Source organism: Mycteria americana, chromosome 1, assembly GCF_035582795.1.
Source record: "Mycteria americana isolate JAX WOST 10 ecotype Jacksonville Zoo and Gardens chromosome 1, USCA_MyAme_1.0, whole genome shotgun sequence".
Lineage (NCBI taxonomy): Eukaryota > Metazoa > Chordata > Aves > Ciconiiformes > Ciconiidae > Mycteria > Mycteria americana.
Window position 1 is genome coordinate 200,902,512 of NC_134365.1, and position 22,198 is coordinate 200,924,709.

The window sequence follows — 22,198 nt, forward strand, 5'->3', positions numbered from 1 at the left end:
TTTGCTACTCATTGGGAAAAATACACGGGGGCAAAAATCCCTCTGGATCTATGAATATGGAAACCATTTACAAAATAAAGCTGACGTATCTTTTAAGCCACCTCAGTTTGACTAAAAGTATCTTATACCTTAAGTATGAGATAGACAAAGGCAATTCTTGCAGCTGCACAAACTTTAGCCTTTCATGCTGTAAAGTCTTATAATGTCTGTGAAACCTTTTAAAAGCCTGGCATGGTTTTTGCAAACTAACTGTAAATGGTTACAGAGCTCGTCAATATTGTACTTCTGCTGGAGAAAAGCAAGTTTGTTTACTGTAGCGCTTGCAGCTATGGTAGGGTTGGAAAAATAAACCCAATGTGTATAAATGTTGGGGCTCTGAGGTTATTCCTCGTCTGGAGTCCCAGAGTTGCCACAGCCATCCGTCTTTTCCAAAACTCTCACTTAAGAGCGTATGCAAGGAGATGCTTTCACACTGCCAGAAGAGGCGAGAGCCCTAGTGTGGACGTACGTCAGTTGTATTTCTCGGGAATAAAATGGAAGTAGAATTAATGCTACTCATCTACCATCTAGTGGCGATCTGTGATCACGACCCAAGAGAAATTCAGCTTGTCCCTCCCCTTGGCTCCTGACAAACCAGTACAGGTTTTAAATGAATGTGTACATTGGGTGGATAAAAGTTACTGCAGTTTTAGTTTTAACACCACATTCTGTTATTATCTAGCATGCAATTTAAACTTTCTCTTTATATTATAACATATTTTAGGTTAATTGTGAGTGCCTTTTAGTGCTCACTTCAGTTGTCTAAAATGTGGAGTGTGCACTGGTGGCAGCTCTGGGTTTGTGTAGTGGGCAGGCGGCCGGTGTGGCACGGAGCCCTGCAGGAGATGAAGGACATGGTGGCCAGGGATGGACCCCTTGGCTGCTAGGGCAGCAGTGAGGGACTGTAGCCCCCTCCCTCTGCTGTGAGCACTGCCTGCAGCCCTCTGTGTATGGCACAACACGTGCAGCCACCCAAGTGGTGCAGCTCCATCCAGACCCCTCTTCTGATCCAAAAACCCAAAGTTTTTGGAGGTGGTAGCTGTGGATTGGAAGCAGGAGCTATGCAGGACAGGGTTGACTTCTGTCTTGCTATGTAAGGGGTGTAAACGCTGTCCTCTCTGTTTTCCACGTCTACTCCTCATCCCATGCACAACCCTAAAGCTGTGGCACTCAGAGTGGCTACAAAACAGGGAGAGTGGTATGGTTTCTCCCTGCCATTTCTTTGGAGGGTTTCATTGCTCATTTCCTCCTCCCTTACAGCATGCTTCTCTCAGCGTGGAGGTAGCTTGGTACCAACGATACTTATGCCAGGTTATTTTTTAATTGGAGTTTATTCAGCCTGCAGGCACTTTTATGAATGCTGCATACTCACACAATGAGGTCATTGGGGTTTGAACTTTTGACTACAATTCATTTTTAACTCTACCTTACACCTCCATGTTACAGAACTGTACCCACCCAGCAAGTTGTTCCGGTGACAGTCAAGTGCTTGGTTCATTCTCAACAATCATTTGAGATGTAAAGCTGAGACATGCAAATCCCAAATTTTTAAGACTTTGAACCTTAAATACACTGTGTTGATGGACAAATCTGCACTGTTTCCACATTTTGTGCGTCTTCTTTTCTGTATGGATTTCATGTAAAAGCCAGTATGTATTCCAGTACAGCCACTAAAATCTCTGTGGCTTGGAGACATACTTCAGTACAAAGCTTACAAGGTGCTAAGCGGTCAGGCTGAAACGTGTTCTCCTTTCAGGATGGGCTGCCATAGCTGGAAGCAAACCTAGTTTATTCCCTTACCCACTCATCTGGTAGATTAGTTGGCAAATGAAGTCTGTGGAACTTGGTCCATCTCTGTATTTTCCCAAATGTGGAAACTAAACGTTTCTACCTTGCATTTCCCTGACGCTGTAAAGCTGATTTTGCAGTATTCACACAAGGGCATCTATCCATTTACCTGAATCGATGTTTTGGGGACTTTTTTCCTATGTGAGTCAGTCCTGAGATAATGTCACTTCTGTCACTTTGTTGGTTTCACCAAAATGCAAGATTTGGACTGGAGCAGGGGAGGTGTTTGGCCTTCTTGGTTGTTGGTCCTGTGAGAGGTTGCTGCTTCCCAGGGAAGAGCTAATTAAGTGCAGCCTGGATCCACGCCTCAGCACTTCTTAAGCTACAGAGGCGTGAGTCACCAGAGCTCGTCTGTGACAGCCCATGCTTTCCCAGTCTCTGCTTTATGCCACTGTCACTTATATTCAATATGTTGCTTTTAAATAGCATCAGGAGATGATTAAGTACAAGTTTGTATTTGGACTGTTTCGCATAGCCTTTACTTTCCTGAAGAAGAGCCCCATGTGACTGTAAATAACAAAAACTTTAACCCTTTGCTTTGGACTGGCATGTGTCAGCCACTAAGGCTGCCTAACAAAACACTGTTCTGAATTTGTTACAAAAAAGGCAAATCAAGTTATTTGATGTTTCACCTAGTCTTTTATAAGGTCTTAGAGCACCTGCTATTTAAGTTGCCTTGCTGGCATCTGGCTTCACAGCACACCAAACTTTTTATTACTTAAATACCTTATCTGCGTGGCTATAAGTGAATGATAAATTATAGTGAAGAGGTAACTGCTGTAATTAGGGTTGAGTCACATTTTGTTTGCAGACTGTGTTTTAAGTGCTCTAAGACCTGTCTGTTGACTCATTTAGAGATGGACTCTAAGACCATCTGTTGACTCAACCTGTCTGTTGACTCGTGCCATGCAAAAGTCAGTGGTCCCAGCTAATCCACATCGTGCAGTCCCCCAGCGCTCAGCTGTGGGCAGAGGTGGGCTGGTCTTTCCCGTACAGGTCTCTGGGCTCTGAATATCGAGCACAGATGGCTTAGCTTGGGGGACAGTTTATGGAGGAGAAGAGGAAGAAGAGCTGTATGGGTGGGAATACGAGAGGATTCAGCTCTGTCCTCACTGTTCATCCTCCTGATTTCTTGCTTCAAAATGTGTCCTCACAGTGAAGGACCAAAGGGCGGTGGCTGGATGTGGTCACATTCAATACCCACAAGGAGCATGCAGCAGCCAGGAGCTGAAGATGAGCATCCTTGGTACCTACCGCAAGCTCCTGAGTGCTGTGGGGCTGGGCATGAGCACACCTGCTGGGAGTTGGCTGGTTTCAGCTCTCTGAACTCCTCTTTTTGGATTTATTCACCTCCGGTTCATCCACATGCCATTTAGAGTGTGGCTTAATCAGCTTAATCTGTATAACTGAAAATGTGCTAAACTGTGAAGGATGCTTAGATAGAGTAAATAAAGGTGGGAACTTTTTAAACTAGGTTTACTCCTATGGGGCGTGTAATTTGGAGTGAGGACCCAGACTCCAGTGCCACTCTGGTCTTGCTGGCCACAGGGCCTGGGGACAGAGCAGCAGAGCACTGTAACAGGCTCTCAACAGCATCTCTGATGGCAAACTGAGGTTTCAATTAGACCGAGTGGCACTGGATTTACACTAAACTCTCTGCACGAGTCAGGATAGGTTCACACAATGTCTCCACCCTTCACAGTTGCTCAAAAAGCGACTTCCAAGAGCGCTTGCCCAGAGCTAAACCAGAAACCACTGTGCATTGCTACAAACCCAAACTGCAGAACCGATCATTGAAATGATGCAGAAGGGAGCCCTCAAAGGACACGTGTATCCTCCCGTCGCAGCAAAAACTCTTCCAACTCACTGCAGCAGAGCTGTCTGCCATGCAGTACAGCCTGTAATCATTTGTTGCTGTATCCTCTACAAGAAGAAAAACAAGGCAGTGGTGACAGTAATCTGAATTCTGGATCAGGTTTTAGCCCGAGTAACTGCAGTGCTGAATAAAATTGGCCATTCCTGAAAACTGGTAGAGTAATCCAGCGGTTATTGTCATCCCTGCGAAAGGGTCTGTGGATGCTGAAAGGGGGAGCTGAAATGGACTCCACTGCAGTTAGGCTCGGGCAAGCTGCTCCCTTTCCATATTGCACACGTGCTCCTCTGCCTTTCCAGATATTTGTCTGATATTTGAGTCTGCTGTAGCTCTCCTCTGATACCTCAGTAATACCCAGGTACTGCTCACCCTGGGATCAGGAGTAATTGTACCCCAGAGAGTGGAACGGCACTTCTGGCCATGTAATTTGGTTTTTACATCGAGCATGGTGTTGACTTGTCAGCGTTGAAAATCCGTCTTGATGCTAGGAGGTTGCGATGGCCAAATTGAGCACAGGCAGCTGCAGAGTTTCCTCTGAGCCACCTGCGTTTCCCCTTTCTGGCATCCGGAGGCTGCTGTGCTGCTGGTGGTACCGGGATGCTGAGCGGGATGCTGTGGCAGGGTGGGAGACCGGCCAAGCGCTGAGGAGACCAAGCACAGCAGCCTCGACTCTTCAAGCTCCGAGCTCAACCACAGCAGCCTCGCCCTTACTCCAGGCTCTCGGAAGTAATACTTTGCAGACGTAGAGTTATCCAAGGCAGCTCCACCCCACGCAAGCTGGACTGTTTGTGAGCGCTGCTGGGACCTGCTGGTGGTTGGGCTCGGGCTTGGGCAGGGATGATGAGGCTTTGCTCTGGAAGGGTGGAGGTGGTGGGGGAACCAGAGGACCTCTGCCTGGAGAGACGCTGAAGAGACGCGAAGGCCTATGGCTTTTTATGTTTTGCTTTGTTAGCATAAAGTTCTGCTTTCAACCTATAGTTACCATCTTGCTTTTGAGGTTTGCCGGTGGATGTTACAAAGACAGCCTGGAAAAAGTTGCTTGTTTTGCCAAATAAAAGGAAAATGGATTTTTTTAGTCCTGTTACTTGATCTGGGGTGTTCTGAGTCAATTTAGAAATTACTTAGAGATTTATTTAGGAATTATTAATGCCTATACATCTTCTAAAAAGAGGCGGAGGATATGAATACTCCTTTACTATACACTACATGCTTGCTGTTCCTGTTCAGGTACTGAAGTAAAGAAGGGACAGCATTAGAGCATCACCCAGCCATCCCCAAGTATCAGTCACCGGAAAACTAGCAGAAACTGTTTTCTGGTTTTAGCACGCTTGCATTTTTGTATGACTGATGAGATTATTTCTGCAAAGCAAATACATTTCCCTGCAAACTCCCCTATGCCAGTCGGAAATGTTAGATGATTTGGTTTTGGAAATGAGTTAGAGGAGAGGATGAAGGAAATCCTTGAGGCTGAACAACAGATTTGAGAGTCATGAGATCTGCTTGTCATTTCCAGTTCAGCCCTATGCTTCCTTACTTAATGACTTACATGACTTAACTGCTTTTTGTCTGCTCCTTATCTGTGAAATGTGGATATTACGAAGGTGAACTTGCTAATCTTGGTAAAGCATGTTGCTGAGAGAGAAGGCATTATGCTTGTTGATTACAATGAGCAGGCTTTCAAGGATCAGGTTAAATGAAGCAAACCTGCATTAAAAATGCCTTAGAAATACATGTTCAAATTTTGTTTGTGGTTCTATCTATCTAGCCTGATCTTTTAATGCGGTTTTATAGGTGTATTTCTTAGTTAAAACACCACAATTGCTTTGGCGTCAACAAATCCCGAGAGTAGAATTACATAATTTTTTTCTGTTTTTTAAAACTTCCAAAATGAGTGTTTTACCACAGTAGTTTGTGTTGCTAATAGGGATCAGTGTTACCATATTACAAGGCACAGTAATGTTATTTTACTTTATGATAATGCATAGTTTTTCCTATGGCACAGGAATGTAAAGAAAAAGGATATAGCGCAATTTGCGTTTAATTAGAAAGGAATAGATGAAAATTTTCTTCCTGTAAGTGAATTGGACTGGTTTAATAATTCTAGTTAGTTTGTGATAGAAGATGCAAACATGGACTGAATGGGTGCTTTCTTCTACAGTAAAAGCAATCATTTCCATGGTAACTATTGCTGTGATGGTATCACTGTTGGAAATTGTCAGCCTGTTGGATCAACAGGGAATCACTGGGCTCTCATAACACTTCAGGATCTTTTTATAAAATCTGGAAAGAAAGCAATAAATATATTTTCTCTGGGAGGCTGTATTGTATCTGGAGTCTCATAATCTCTGTGTCTGTCACAACAGTTTTGCAAATAAAAATATTGATCAAGTCCATGAAACATGAAACAAGCTTTTGACCTCAGTTAGTGGTGATGATAAATGAACTTCACCTAATGCTCCCCCACTGCTATTTAGCAACAAGAAAAAGTGCAAAGGTTGCCTTTTATCATGTACCTGGGTGGAGACACGTTGTCTGGACTTTTACTCTGTTAAGTGAAGGTGATAAAATAATTTATGACCACTAGATCACGATCACTTGGTCCTTTATAGTTTTGCTAGCTTATATCAAATGAATTATAATATTACTACTGAATTCCTAGCATTTGGCTGTTAATGTGTTACACAGAAATATCAGCTAATTAATAGTAACCAATTACAATACTGGCATATAGCTGTCATTGCTAGCATAAGAAGTTTGTACATTTTTATATAGACTCCTAAACGCACACAGAAATTTGTACTCATGCGATCAAAGCACAGAGATATCTACATGAAATAGCACAAATGCTGTAATTTTTCCCAATAAATACTCCAGTTTCTGCTTTTAAGCCTTGTCATTTACAAAGAACATGACTGATTATCCATCACAAGTTTTCACTGAAAATGTGTAGCAATTGTGTTCTGATACTTGCTCAGCCTACTCGGGTTTTCTTTGTAATTTATTCTCAGCCAGAATTATTATCTGTTTCATGTAGCACACCTTTTTATAAATTGCATTTGGGAATGAATATGCATTTCTTGCAAAGACATGATTAGCTTTTGATTACCTCCTTTCTCTGGACTAGAAAAAGGCAGCTGTAGTTAGCAAGGCTGCATTTCAGCCAGGCAGCTCAAAAATAGAGGCACCAAACCAAGAAGCAATGCAACTTATTGTGGAGCTAAATTTAAAAAAAAGGCAGAAGGGGGGCAGTTGCTTTAGTGAAAAACAGCTATGAAATACCCTTGGGCATCGGCTCCCGTGGGGGTTCATGGGCGGCAGCAGCAGCCTGTCTGTGTGGCCCTGTGGCACAGCTGCTGCTTTGGCAGAGGGAAGGGAGGAGGAGGCTCTTTCCCCTGGAGCCCAGCGAGGCTGGAGGTCCTTGTCCAGGAGGTGACTTCCCAGCAGATCGTCAGGTAGAGAAAAAAACTTTCGGGAGATTTAAGTGTCCCCTTTTACTGCCATGCTTGTCTATATGTATACATTATGAAGCGTTAATTGTATCAGTACATTTAGAACATAAAAATAAAATTTAAAAAATCCAAATAGGTAATGGTAGGGGTAGAAATGCTGATGAGTGGGCAGGGAGCCTCAGCAATGTACACAGGCATCAACAAGTTGATAGAGCGGTGACTTTATTTTCATTAAGGAGTTTATTGGCATAAACACATTAACAAAAAATCACCCAGGGCTTGTTTTTCCTTTGCCATCATGATGGCAGCTGCATGTCAGCCCTCACAAGCGTACCGACAGCAGGAAGCTGACCAGCAGCGGGCTGCGTTGGGTCAGACTTATAGTTTGGGCTTTTTCTGCAGTGGAGAGTGTGGTCAGGTATAGAATGAAGGGTTATTCGTGGTTGGTGTAACTGTGCCAGCAAAAGTCCTGCCATGCAATTTCAGGTACTGACATTTTTTGCCAACTTCTGGTAAAAGTTGTATCCATATAAGCAATGCTTTATCAGTACTGTACAGATCGGATCTCATGCTGCTTGGGCAGTGCTCCCTCTGAAGACAATTTTGGGTGCTGAATTTATCAAATATACACTGTAGTCTGAGTAAGAGTTGCAGAACCTGGCTCTTAAGGCTAAGCTAAGATTTCAGTGGTTAAACACCTGATGCTGATGGTGCTTACATTCGTATTAATGAGTAACAGGGAATGCCAACAGCAGTTATGTGCCATTAAATGCAACAGGGTTGTATCAGTGCCAGGTCGAGGTAAGTGAGATCATGATCAAGTCCTTGAAGTTGCTGTGCCTGGATTGGGAAATCAGTCTGGGCCCAGGCAAAGGACAGATTTGGTCTGGCTGGGCTCAGACTCCGCGGGGTAGTTGTCTACCTGGGAGCAGCCTGGGGAAGCTCCCGCCGTAGCCTGGTCGGGGCAGTCAGGGGGCCCTGGGGAGCATGCCCTAAACAGCACACCTGAAAGTGGCACCTAGAGCTGAGCCAAGTAACCTAAAAATAGCTGTCAAGTGCAATGAGGGGCAGGTATCCAAGACAGCTGTGCACAGCTGGCAAGCACCTTGCGGGGAAGCTGCGTCTTGCTGGAGTGGGAGATGGGGACCAAGCAGGGTTCTCCACAGCATTGGGGAACATGGTTGTAGTGCCATCTACATCCACCTGCAATCAGATTTGGCACCTGATTCCTGCCCGAAGTGCTCTGTAGGCTTGTCTGACACTCTTGTTTGGAGGCTCAACTCGATTGCCTGAACATAAGCACCCAGCGCTGCTGGAGGTGCTCTGGCTGGTTCCCCCTCGTTTCCAGGGGCTGCTTCTGGATGGCCCACGCTTCCCGTAGGTCCTGTGTCATATTTGCATGATGCATGGTACATGGTGATATTTTAGATCCCTTAGGACATTTGAAATGGCCCTGGGTGCCTATGTTCAGGAAACAAAATCTTACCCCAGATTTCTACAGGCTACGATGACAGCTTTAACATCTGGCTAACATACAGACACCTCCATTGCACACGTCAAAATTTAGATGTGGGGATCTGGAGCTGAATCCCACCCTGAGAGTGACATATTACATGGGAACAATAGCAAATAAAAGTGTAGGCTGGATCGAAGTAAATGTTTATTTTAAATGGTTGTATTCGTAGATATACTGCTGTCAGGAAAAAGGAAATGATTGAAATATAATGCTGTTGTAGAAATTTAGCTGTCCAGATAAAATTAATTCATTTGCATCAGTATAAATAAGTAGTGCTGTTTGTGTTTGCAGTCTCAGAAGAAACCTAACCTAGGATGCAGCCAAGAAGACAAGATGAATAATCTTGATTGCTAGCATTGGCGATCCTGTGCTGTTGCTAGACTAGCAGGTGTGAATTTCAGAAAATCCAGGGTGGATTCAGCTTAGACCTTTACTTCTCAGAAATCTTGAAATTCCTTGAAATTTTTGACCAACACTTATAATGTGCGAGTCAGTGCATGACATTTTGATTTTCACCCTATATGAAGTGCCGTGTATATCTCTGCTCATGTCTATATATGTTACTGATAGTAATTGTAGAACATAAACATGATTTCACTTATAAGGGATTAATCAAGAGAAGGTCTTTTGAAGTCAGTGGTGCTGCACCAGCATAAAGCCAATGACAAATGGAACAAAATTGTTTCCTCAGAATTTTTTCATTGATGTCAAGAATCACACTTATGCTTAAGTGACTGCAATACTGGAGCCTATGAGTTGTGTGCTGGATATTTTATTCCTACTAGTAAGTGGGCACTTGATCAGGTCCTGCTTGAGTAAGTCACTTAGAGGAATGTGAGGTTATCAGTCTGGTTTCCTCTGATTTTTGCTACGAGAGGATTACATTTTCTCTTTTATTAGTATTCTTCAATGCAGTTTATAGACCTAAGCCTAAAAATACACATCCTTCAGCATTGTTTATTGCACAGCAGAGATTAATCTTGCTGTCATTTGGATCACTACTGTAGGTGGAGTGCTGCAGAAGGAGAGCAGTCCTCTCTTTGCAAATGTTATTGCTCAAGATAAGGGTGTAAAAAGCAGATTAGGAGATGACATGTGACGTGTACTTCCCTCAGTCTAAAAGTACAGGATCATGGAATGAACTTCACCTGACTGGTTATGCAGAGAGTGTGCTCACTTTTGTAGCTTTTACGGACAAGACTGCAAAACAAAAACATACAATGACTCTCATGAGCTCCTTTCTCAGTCACTGCATATGTGGAGACTCTTTACCTGTGTCTGATTCTGAGGTAAGAACCTTATTTAACCTGTGATTTTGCTGCTCTGACCTCAGAGGGGCCGGTTTAAGGGACAGCTTTGCTGAAGCTGTGTCGGTGCTCCAGCCAGGGACTCACTCTCTACTGAATCGCTTATACTATTAAAACTGGTCCTGAGCTAAAATCTGCAAGGAAGCTGAAGCATGCTTGAGTGACAGGTGTGACGCCATAGAAATCAAAATTTATGCAAGTGCTCTATTTAGAATAAATTTCATGCTGTAAGTGAAATAATTGAATGTAGAGCAATGTATGACATTGATCATTTTTCATACTTTAATTGCAGTAATCATGTTAAAATGCTGACTGTTTAATAACTCTGCCTACTAGCTGAAGTGGTTTCATACAGTGAAATTTGTCTTAAGCTGTCTTTCAAATCAAAATTGAAATCTGCCCACTGGATCAGGTGGTCTTATAAAAAAGGCTCATCGGAGTTGTACTGGCCTGGTTGAAACGGTAGGTGGAGAAGAAGGTGACAAAACATAAGTCCTCTTTCGTAGGCATCATTGTAAAAGGCTGATTGTAGGCTGCCTGTTTGCTTTGAATATGCATTACCTGAAATGCCTTCATCTGGTCTGAAACAGATGAACAAAATGTAGCCAGAGGCAGACAAAATGATGCCTCTCTTTTTTGGAATGCTTCTTACTCTTTTTTGGAATACTTATTAGCTTTGAACATCGTCAGAAGTGCACTTGGGTAGTCTAAAGATATCCTAATAAAGAAGTAGGCTGATTTTTTTACAAAAAAAAGGTCAGAATTAGTTCATAATTTGTATGAGAACTTGGGACAGGGTTCACTTGCTCAGCAGTGCTTTGGAGTTTGCCATCAGGTGTCCATGCAAACTGCCACCCAGCCCAGAAACACCCATCTTCCTCTCTCTGTTTCTTTTCTTTCTTTAGAGAGGAGCGAGGAAAAGCCAAGGAAATGCTGAGAATTGGGAAATTTGAGGGAAAAGTTAATATAAATTTTTATGTGCAGTATTTTTTCTCAAAAATTGCAGGGGTTTTGCTAGCAAAGTTTACCGCAGTATTACTCCAAATGCATTGAAATCCTTAAAAATGTTCCCTCTAACAAGTATTTCAGCTGAGGTTATTTCATTTCCAAACTTGCAGTACCAGTGCAATTATGATACCTGTAGGCATTAACCTCCGTGAGCCAGATGTGCTGTTAAATAGGAGCAGCACGCTCATTTTCCAAGCTTCCTCTCTAAAAACACCAGTTTTTCCTGTATTTGTGTTAAAATGTATCTCTGGTGCTGCTCGGTCTGGCTATAACCTCCCTGAGCATGTAGAAAATTAGCTTCTCCCTTCCAAACTGGATGAGCTCACTCGCCCAGCTGGCACATGGCTGCACAATCTCTAGATCTGACCCAAGTGAGAGTGTGGGAGGGAGTGGTAGGAGGGGGTGCGCCTGCCGTTTTGGTATCGGCTTACAGTTACGTGGGATCGGCAAGCAGTCAAACTGCAGCCTTGCTGTTTATTTTCATCACTGAATAGAGGTAAAGCAGAGGAATATCATAGAATCATAGAATGGTTTGGGTTGGAAGGGACCTTTGAAGATCATCTAGTTCAGCCCCCCTGCCACGGGCAGGGACATCTTTCCCTAGATCAGGTTGCTCAGAGCCCCATCCAGCCTGACCTTGAACGCTTCCAGGGATGGGGCATCCACAGCTTCTCTGGGCAGCCTGTTCCAGTGTCTCACCACCCTTCTTGCAGAGAATTTCTTCCTTATATCTGATCTAAATCTACCCTCTCACAGTTTGAAACCATTGCCCCTTGTCCTGTCACTACAGGCCTTGGTAGAAAGTCCAGAAACACAGTGTGCTGGTTGAATTATTTTTACCGGTGTTATGTAGCATCCTACTTGTGCACAGGAACAAGTGCTGTGAGTGGCAGAGCTCTCTTCCCAAGACACAATTCAGTGAATTCAGTGTTTATGACAGGGCCTGTCTGTACTGCTGAGGTAATAGGTGAGTTTTTAGTGTTATTAGTCATGTTTGCTTAGGAGGTGCTGGTGGTTGGGTATTAACCTTACTCAGCACAAGCATCATGATGTCTTTCCTTTGCAAAGTTACTCTCTTCCTGAACTGTCAGTTGCATTTATTGTATTTGTTATGGTAATGCTTTCTTTTTAGCAATGTTAAGTTGATCTGCCATATAAAAAACTCACAAATGATTGTCAGAACATTCTGTGGCTTATTTGACTTGTTCACATTTAAAAAGGTTGTTTCTGATGACCACTGGAAGAGGTCCCCATCCCAGGATGAAGAAAAGACAGACACACAAAAGGTCACACCCAGGAGATGGGGCTCTGGAAAAAGATCTCGTCCCAGACCTCTCTCAGACTATGGCCAAATGTCGATCAGAAGTTTCTCTATACCAGAAGATGCAGTTGCGGTGGAGTCTCAGAAGACAGACTGCACGGATGGAGAAAACCAGCCAGGACTGGCTTCCGTCGGGTCTGTGATCCAAAGCAATACAGTAGGCTACCACAAAGGGCGAAAAAGAAGACCCATCTCCGTAATAGGTGGGGTCAATTTCTATGGAAGCGGTCCAGCAGAAGAGATAGAAGGTCTGCTGACACAAGTAAGATAAGAGATGTGCTCTCTGCAAACTGCAAAAGACCCTTTCACTTCCTTGTCTCTATCTTCAGCCTAGAAAATAGAATGGATGCTTCCTTCTCTTCCTTCCCTTTTGTCAAGCTGACATCGTGTACTTACAATTCTGCTTTCCTGGTCACTAATTACTTTGTCTTGTTAAAAAACAAAACAGCATGGAATAAAACTGATACTGACTTTGGGATAATCTTTTTCATATTGTAAATTAACCTTATTTCTTTCTTGGAATGGTTGTTACGTCTCATATTGGTGTATAAGAGCTGATTTGTGTGTAATACAGCTGCGTGTTTAGTCACCTTACAGGGTGTAGGGCCTGAGGAACAGAGGAGTACAAACAATATGGTAGTAACACATTATTTATTGAGAATTTCAAATTCTCCAAAAGCAGGCCTGTTCAAAAACAGTGGCATTAGCTGTGGTGTTCAAAATCTTGGTATTGGCATAGCCATGATACTTAAAACTAGTAAGGAAGTAGCTTTAGAAACTTGGTAATAAATTAAGGAATTAATGAAATAAAGAAAGAATCTAAGAAAACTGTGAATATGAAAAAATATCGCACCCTCTTTATGTACTACTAAATTGGCCTGATGGAACGAGGAAGCCTGTAAGAAAATAGTGAGTGGTTGAATTAGTAGTTGAACAGTACCTATATACTTATTTGCCATCTCTGTTGGGTTAGGTGAGACACTGAGAAATAAAAAACTTCTGAAAGATAAAAATAGCTGCATTTTTCCTGGAGGTAGTCCTGAGCGGGTAGGATGCATAGAGGAACTTACTGTTCTGGTGGTAGTGGTGGCCCCATCTTGTAGTTGGTTACAGAGCTTCAGGCTCATGGGCTTTTGTAATACTGCACTGATCAGGTGTTTTCCACTTTCCAGAAAAGCTGGAGGACTCCTACCTAAAGCAACCGTCAAGCTGATAAAGCAACAGAAAAAAGGAATAGTATTTACATCCTCAAAAAATGTGATTCCAGTAGTTACTAATGGAATTTGAACCTTCTTAATCTTTCTCATGCTACTTGATCTCCTCCTGGGAAGTTCAATGTAGTATCATTCACGGGTACGGTACTTGCCCAACTGAAATCAAATGCTGAAACAAAGGCAGGATTTTCAGTCTCCTGTGAAAAGCAATTTTTAACATGAGCATTTTTATGCTATATTACACATTTTTTCTTTAGAATTCCCTGATGAAAAAATGCATCTTGAAGCAAAACTCCAACTGAAGCCAATGAACCTTTTATCCATGCAAGGGCCATAGTTTCAAACCCTACGTAATCGGAATATTTTAAAATTAATTTTATCGCTACTTAGCTTGGAGGAAAAAAAAAGAGGAAAATTATTGTTATAAATTCTAGACCATCTTAGTCAAGAATAATAGATGGATTTCAAGGGATAGTAAGTATTGGCAACCCAAATAATCCTTGCTGTACCATGGAAGTGATTTAACACTCTCCAAGCCCTTCATTTACTGCTGAAAACAAATTGATCTCTCTACAAACCTTGCTTGCATCAGTTTAGTAATGAAGGACCATGCATCAAGGCAGCTATTTGAGTTGACTCTTCCCGTGCTCCAATGCTGCTGCGAGGGCTGGCTGGGGTTAAACGAGCACATTGCTGGATCACTGTGGTCAAGACCAAAACTATGGAGCATTCCCAACGGGGACACATTTTTAACTGAAATGATGGCCTTCCCAGGCCTGCCACTGAGCAACAGCACATCCTTGTCTGTCCGGGAAGGGATCTGGACTGAAGCCTTACAAGACAATTTTAGTCGCCCAGAAATAAATAGCTTTGTTGCTTAATCAGCCAGTTATTTGCATATAGTAATTGCCATCACTCCTATTAGCTATTTGATGCAATACATCAGACTTACTCTTTGTGGTGTTACTCAGTGATAGGATCCTGGTATATTGCTAAAAAACTGAAGAAATGAAGTTTAAAGATGAGGTTGTAGTTAAATCATATTCAATACACACAGAGGTTTTTGTGTCATATTAAGAGTCATATTAGAAAGTAAATTTGTAGCTGGAATGTATTTTTTACATGGAATGAAGCAGGAACTTCAGGACTAATGGAGCAGGAATACATGTGCTAGAAGTATTTTATGTGGGGCTTTCAAAGACCGATCTTCACCTTGCTGATTTTTTTTCTTAAAAGCTTTGAAAACCCATGGGAATATTTTGAAAGTGTAATGCTAATTCCTTCTTTGTTGTGTTTTGTTTTGGTCTGACAGCTTAGGTGTGAGAAAATGTTTCCAAACAATACTAAATCATTGGTTTCATAACAGAGTGTCAAGAGATCATAAAAAACCCAACCCTGATCTTTCAGATTACTTGACAGAAGGGCCTATGAACAGTAACAACTGAAAGATAAGAGAAGATGTAAAGACGAGTTCCTGAAGTTCATATGCTGAGGTCTGGCTGTTTAGTGTTGAATGTTTATGCCAGGTCATCCAGCCTGGCTAATGTGGAGTTGTTCAGGGGCGACATAAAATTAGACTCAATTTGCAAATAAAGCGGGCAGGTTCTCTAATCATAATTAAGCAAATAAATGATTTAACTAAAGAAAATGGCTTCTAGATAAAGTTATGAGTAAACTTAATATTACCTCTTCTTAATGAGACTCCTGGGATCTTCAGAGCAGAGGATCATTTAGACAATTGTTTTTGTCTTGTAAACTATGTTTATTTTACTTAAAAGCAATACATTTATTTGAAGAAAGCACGTGTCCCAGGAAATGAACACAACTTCCAACTATAGCATTTCTGGTCACTCTTTCGCTTTGGGTTTCCCTTCAGATGTGTGTTTACAATGCCAGCCAGCATTGTGCAGGCTGTTCTCGAAGCAGTTAGATCCCAGAGCGTTTGGGCACGGAGAATTACAAGATGAAAATTATAGAGCATGTCTGATCATAACAGAAGGCTAAGGAGTTTTTAATGTAACAGAGAACTGTGACGTGATAAAATATTTTCTGCGATGCTGGTGGATGTGGTATGCAGTGTTTAAGCAATGTCACTTCAAAGTAGGGGATTTTACTGCCCCTGTAATTACCTGGACTGTCTGAAGCAACCTTACTTCATACCTGAGTTTTGCTCAGTTGGACTTGCTGGTAGCTTTACTAATCCTGGATTTTCCTGTTTTCTCTGTAGCCTGTAACTCGGCCACCAGTTCCGGCGCACCAGGTACCCCCTTACAAAGCTGTTTCAGCCAGGTTCCGGCCGCTCACCTTTTCACAAAGTACCCCCATCGGCCTGGACCGGGTCGGACGAAGGCGGCAGATGAGAACATCTAACGGTAAGATGGGCAAGTCTTTTTAACTTTCTAGGTCTCAACTTCATACCCCAGCTTGGTGAGGAAGTAGATCATAGTGTGGAACACAAAAGGCTGTGAACCAACTCAGTGACAAAGTAGTACCCAACTAAGTTGCTTTGGTTTATGACTTTCTCATTAGTAGCTTTTCCTGCTGTGTACGTGTACAATTTGTTTTTCACATCTACTGTTTGACATTGCTATGGTTTATTCTTCTGTACCAGTTACACCCCTGTATTTTCCACTCTCTAGTCACATCCTTGCCTGAAGATAATAATAGCATATGAAGGAAGTAAGGTCTAATATGCTTGAGTTCATACGTGAACCATAGGCACACCACACATGTATTTTTAATTTTCTGTTTGCCATGCATTCAGCTTAACTACCTAGATAGGCAAGCCTTAAATAATTAAGCAGCTTGTTTCGGAGAACTGTATACAGTTGCAGTGGCTTACTCAGTGGTGAGTGTAGCCCAACCAGGGTTCTGCGACATGACGGACAGGTTCTTGGAAAAGATTGCCTTTTTGGAAGCAGTAATTTTTTCTGTAATTGTTTACTATTAGCATGCAATGCTATCTTGAGTTAATAGAAAGTCATATCTAGTATTAGTGGAACATTTCTTGGCAGGTGGGACCAGAAGAACCTGGGTTTATACCATTTGTGTTCTTTCAGACCACTGTGAGCATAATCTAAACAGTTATTCATGTTTCACTGGCAAGGGTCAGACATAAAAGCAAAATTTTCCCTTTATATTCTTCACTGTTAATAGTGAACAAAACACTACTGGGAACCTTCATGCTGCCTCTCTGTGGAGAGAATAAGTAAAGGTGTCTGCATCAGGGCTTGCCTGAAGTAGGAAAGTTAACAAGTAGCATTTTCAAGGTTTCTTTTTTAAAATTATACATATGTTTACTAGTCAGTACTTGCTTTTTATGGTTCTAAGCTAAGTTTTAGCTGCAATTATAACCAAATTCTGCTCAAAAAATCCCTCAACTACAAATTAATTTATATAAGAGCATTTTAAAACTGCATTTTCCAGTCTTCAATAGAGCATGACAGTTTTCTTCACAAGGTGCTCTCCAAGGAACAGAGTTGAGAATTTCTAACGACAGCAATGAGATACATTATATATACTATATTGGTATTCTCCTTTTAATTTATATTGTAGCAGAATGTTGGGAACTGCTTTAAATCCCATGTCTGGAGTGTGTCCTAGCTGTATGTATCTCAATATACTTAATGATCCAGATTAGACATCGAGGTAAATTCGACATCTAATGCTGCAACCCTTGCTGAGATTACGTGGTATCTCAGTCCCTGATTCCAGAAGAACCACTCACAGAATAACAGGTTTGCCCTGAGCTAGTTTCAAAAAAAGAGACTCTTTACGCATCACAGAGTAGGGATTCTTTTTTTATTTTTAGTTATCCTTTCCATTTCATGTTTGGGAACCACATGAAGTAATATTAGTTACCTAGACAACTGCCTGAGAGTAGTATCTTTCCAGGTATTTAGCTTTTGAATAACTGGTCTCCTAAACATAAGCAACAGGATGACAAATACACAAAGCAAGGTTTCTGCCACTTTTCAAGACAATGAAGCCAAAGCAATATTGATTATGCTAGATGTGACTTTTATGACTCATTACAATCAACATAGCAGTTGATCCGGAAAAGCTTCTGAAATCAAAGCCCTGAAGGCAAGTGGGGAATATCACGGACTTCGCAGTTTGAGAGCAGTTGCAAAGATCTGTTAAGTAGCTCCAGCAGAAAATAATAAAGTGACTAGTGTCACACATTCTGATCTCTTTCCTTTTTCTCTTAAATTCACAAGGCATTTCCTTGTCTTTGAACATGTGAGAGTTTTTTGTTTGCTCATGTACAGTGAAATTCAATAGCACAAAAGCCCTTTATTAAAGAAAGAAATTCTAAACCCAAGCACTGAAAACCAGTGATATCTCATTTTAGTTACTTGCTAAAGCCTAATATATTGCATGTCTACTTTTATAACAATGGGAGATAGACTTGGAGATGTAAATTTTTAGAAAAACAGCTGTTACAAGACAGTAAATCATCATACTGTAGGAGACAGCGTAACAACCAGCCAACACATGAGGGAAACTTCCCTTGACACTTATATTGGGCTTATATGACACTTATATTGGGCTTATATTGGGCTTACTAGCCCACTACCCTTGGGCTTAAAGGGTTACAAGTTTTAAATTATATTAAAGAGGTTACCTATTTATCACAGTAGAGCAATTTTTATAAGTATCTTAAACTAACCCATCTTTTTTGCATATTGTGGTGTGGGACTTGAATTTGGCTAAATTAATTGGTGAGCTCCTTTAGATAGGCTCAGCTCTGAGCATTGGTGAACTCCTTTAGATAGGCTCAGCTCTGAGCAATTTAGATGAATAAATTTAAATGTCTTTAATTCAAGTAGTATCCTGTCCTGGATGCTTGCCTACAATTTGGCTAAATTAATTGGTGAACTCCTTCAGATAGGCTCAGCTCTGAGCAGGTGGGGTGGGATTCAGCTCAAGTTTAAGTCACTAAATTTAGTCTAAATGTAGGTACCTACGTAAGAGTTAAACATTTGAACACCTGTTACAGGCAGTGGAGGTCTAGGGCTTGATTCAGTTACCTGCTGCAGGGTCCAGATATGTGTGGGATACCTGAGTACCTGCCTGCAGCTGGCAAATATGACAGAGGACCTATGGGAGACCTATTCCTTTCTTCAGTGGCAGCTGGAGGCCAGCGGGATATCCAAAATACTTAAAATGGCAGTCCATGAAGGTTAGAGTAGGAACTGCCTTTGGATGAGGTGGATTGCTCTCTCAGCTGTTTTGATTGTGACCAATACCTGCTGATTTAGATGGTTCGTTCAAATGTGGACTCTGGCATTTAGATGAATAAATTTAAATGTCTTTAATTCAAGTAGTATCCTGTCCTGGATGTTTGCCTACAATGTTAAACTACTGTCAAGCTTTTCCCAGTTCACCAAGGTTGGGTAACCAAGTAGGTTTCAGCCTGTGTAGAGCATAGCTCAGGAACTGAGGTGCAAACAAACTGGCTGTTGGGGAGAGGAGATTTTCAGGTTCTCCATCCCTATCACCGATAAAATAAACAAACGCCACCCCAAATAGGTTTTGGCCATGGAAGTGAACAAACAGAAGTTATTAGTCACTCCTCGAGAGAAAACAGTTCCCTGCTTGCTACCATCTCCTTACTACCCTGTCCTTGCTCCCCCACCCCAAAAGAGTGAGGATGTAAGTAGGACAATACGCAGGAAACGCAAATTTGGGGGTTACTACACCGAGTGCCGTATTTGTGATTACCAGGAGGTGGGTGGAATATGTCTGATGTTGCAAGCAGCTCCATGGCGGTTGCTGTATTCTGCGGCCAAAGTGCCTGAAAAGCTGAGGGAGGCAGAAAGACTCCCGAACAGGACCTGAAGGGGCATCATGAAACCCACTACCACAGGCTAAGCAGTCCCAGTGTTGCTGGGGACAGAAAAGCCTCTGGAGCGGAGGATGATGGCTATGTGATACTTTGAAAGATGGGACTCTTAACTCATGGGAAAAGGCAAAAGCTATGCTGGTGGGTAATGGGATTGTTAGATGCATAGATAGCTGGGCTGGATGATGCAGGCAGGACCTAGCAGTGTGTTGGGAGCAGCTGGTGCATCGGGTGAAGCGCCTAGGCAGTCCTAGGCACTCCGGAGGGGAGGTGGTAGCGGTGGGGCAGGTGGGTGCCAGGGAGAGTGTGATGGACAGGAGGCAAGCACCGGAGGCAAAATTGAAGCTGTCAGGTAGAAGCCAAAAGACCAGGAGCCCAATGGTAGAATTGTCCGAAGTGCTGCCAATACCACGCTCGGTGTCAGACAGAGAGGCCTTTTTACCTCCAGGCACCTTTGTGCAGAAAGTTGTATTAAAAAGAGGGAGATTTAGATTATTTATGAACCGAGGAACATTTGAAATAAAAAGATCCTTTGTTTTCTAAACCAAAACAAAAGCAGGCTGCTGGCATGGAAATCAAGAGATTATGGAGTAGTTTCTAAACGAAGCATTAGGGGGAAGCTGGCAAGGTGAAATAATACACAGTATAGGACAGCACATCCTTTACAGGCAACGTCAATGCTCAAATGAAGGGTGGGGCAGAAGCTGACAAAACTCAAGCAAGAAATAGTCAGGAACAGTTGGACAAATGTTGTTTAAAGAGGATTTAGAAAAACAGGCAACCCTGCCAGTAACAGTGAAAGTTTAAAAATAAGATGGAGAAATAAACATATTTTTAAAGAAGCTAGATGGCGTATGTCAGAAACTTGGTCGAAGGAAGATAACCTGTGGAGCATAACCAGCGTGTCACCATTGCGCAAGCTGTATAGGAATAACAGAAAAGATTGTACCAGTGAAAGAGGGTCTCTATTAAATAAAAACTAAGAGCCAAATCAGATAAACAAATTGACTGTATCATCAAGTGTCACAGGATCCGTGGACTGGAATGCCATGCCTAAATGGGGAGAAAATATTGTGACAGGATTAAGTTATGAACGACCTGAGATCACCAGGATGGTGATAGTAAATGTGACAAACCAAGGAACCCGGAGAAATTTCAAGGGCAGCAAGCACAGTCATAAAAGGAGACCTGAATTGCTGTTGTGTGGGTTAAGTGTTGTAATGGGGCACAGTGCTACGTTTTCAGGTGTACCATAAATAACTCCTCGGTGCAGCTAATCAGGAGACCTACAGAAGGGAAACAATTCCTGAACTGTTCCTGAGGTGTGTGCAGGATCACACGTAAGAGCTACTCTGTAAGGGTGGGATGTGTCTCATCTGACTCTATAGACTTCTAAGCTAAGCTAGGTGACCTTGACTGGAAGAAACTTGGGGTGCTGTTCATTGACCAAATACAGACAGTTAATGAATCTTGACCTCTGTGTCCATAACGCACTCTGAGCCAATATCCGTGCAGGGGTGAGAAGAGTAAAAAAATCCAATACAGTATGTGTTTTAATTTAGAAGAGGGAAAGTAAATGAAAGTGAGAAGTCATTTATGTAACAAAGGAATTTAAAGGAGCAGAAAAAGGTGTTAAATGCTTGCAGGCAGCACGGAGAGTGTTCAAGGACAGCTTATTAGATACTTAGAGCAAATTCATGTCACCTGTCAAAACAGAATTTGGAAACACCAGAAAAGGGTTCTGTCATTAAATACAGAGGAAAAGAATTTATCAGAAGAAGAAAAAAAAAAAGGCATCCTTCAGATTATTGAATTGTATCTGAATAGAAAAAAAAAACCCTCTAGCAATTTTGATGTAAAGCTACAGGAACACATAGAACACACAGCTAAAGATATAAAAACTATGTCCTTTTTATAAAATATGAGAACCTGGTAGACCAGACAGTTTGTAGGCCTTGTCAGTGGCTGAGAAATAAAACCTGAGCTCAAATTAGATATGGATCTTTCTCAAAATGTCAGTAAAAGTTTCAGAGTAACTAAATGAATAGTAACAAATTGCCAGAACCAAGACTTCTAAAGGGATTTAAGAATGAAATTGCTGAGCTACTGCCTCAGCATGGAATTCGTTCCTCAAAAATTGCCTCAGTACAAGGAAGAAGGCAGCAATGAGATAACCTTTATAAAGAAGTATCAGAAGGGATCCAGTGAGCAGTAGACCAGTGAGTCTGGCATAATAGTATGTAGAATATATAAAGAATGTATTCAGGACTTAGAAACTATAACAGAGAGTAACATTAACAGACTGGTAGACCCTGATGATGAAGAAGAGTCCATGTGCCCTATGTAGAGGAAAGCTGTGCCCTACGAATGGATTAGGTTTTCTGAAAAAAAAATCACTGAGGATGTGACCGAGGGGATTCAGTAGGTATGGGCTACTTGGATCTCCAAAAGGCCTCTGACAAGATCGCTTACAAACGTCTCTTAAGAGGCCTGGGATAAGAGGGAAGATCCTGCCATGCTTTAGCCAAGTGAGTAAGCACTAAGTAACGGAGAGGAGGAAAGTGGTTGGTTTTCTTAAGGAGAGAGCTCAAGAGTGGAGCCAGATCTTCAGTGTCTTCACAAATAATGTGGGAAGGGAGGTATAGAATGAAATTATAATTCTTGCTTGTGTGCTAAATTATTCACGGTAGTAAAAGCACAAGCTGCTTGAACAGAGTTGCAGAAGGATTTTGCAATACCGAGACAATGCACTGCACTTGGCAGCAGGTGAATTTG

The 22,198-nt window shown here is 42.0% G+C and overlaps 1 protein-coding gene across 1 annotated transcript in view; it reads left to right on the plus strand.

Moving 5' to 3' along the window:
• SPATA13 (spermatogenesis associated 13) overlaps nucleotides 1-22,198 on the plus strand; it is a 47,807-nt gene that overhangs the window by 4,674 nt on the left and 20,935 nt on the right. The window contains exons 3-4 of the mRNA XM_075490888.1: nucleotides 12,261-12,623; nucleotides 15,803-15,947. Of these exons, the coding sequence (XP_075347003.1) occupies nucleotides 12,261-12,623; nucleotides 15,803-15,947 (508 nt within the window). The remainder of the gene's footprint in view (nucleotides 1-12,260; nucleotides 12,624-15,802; nucleotides 15,948-22,198) is intronic.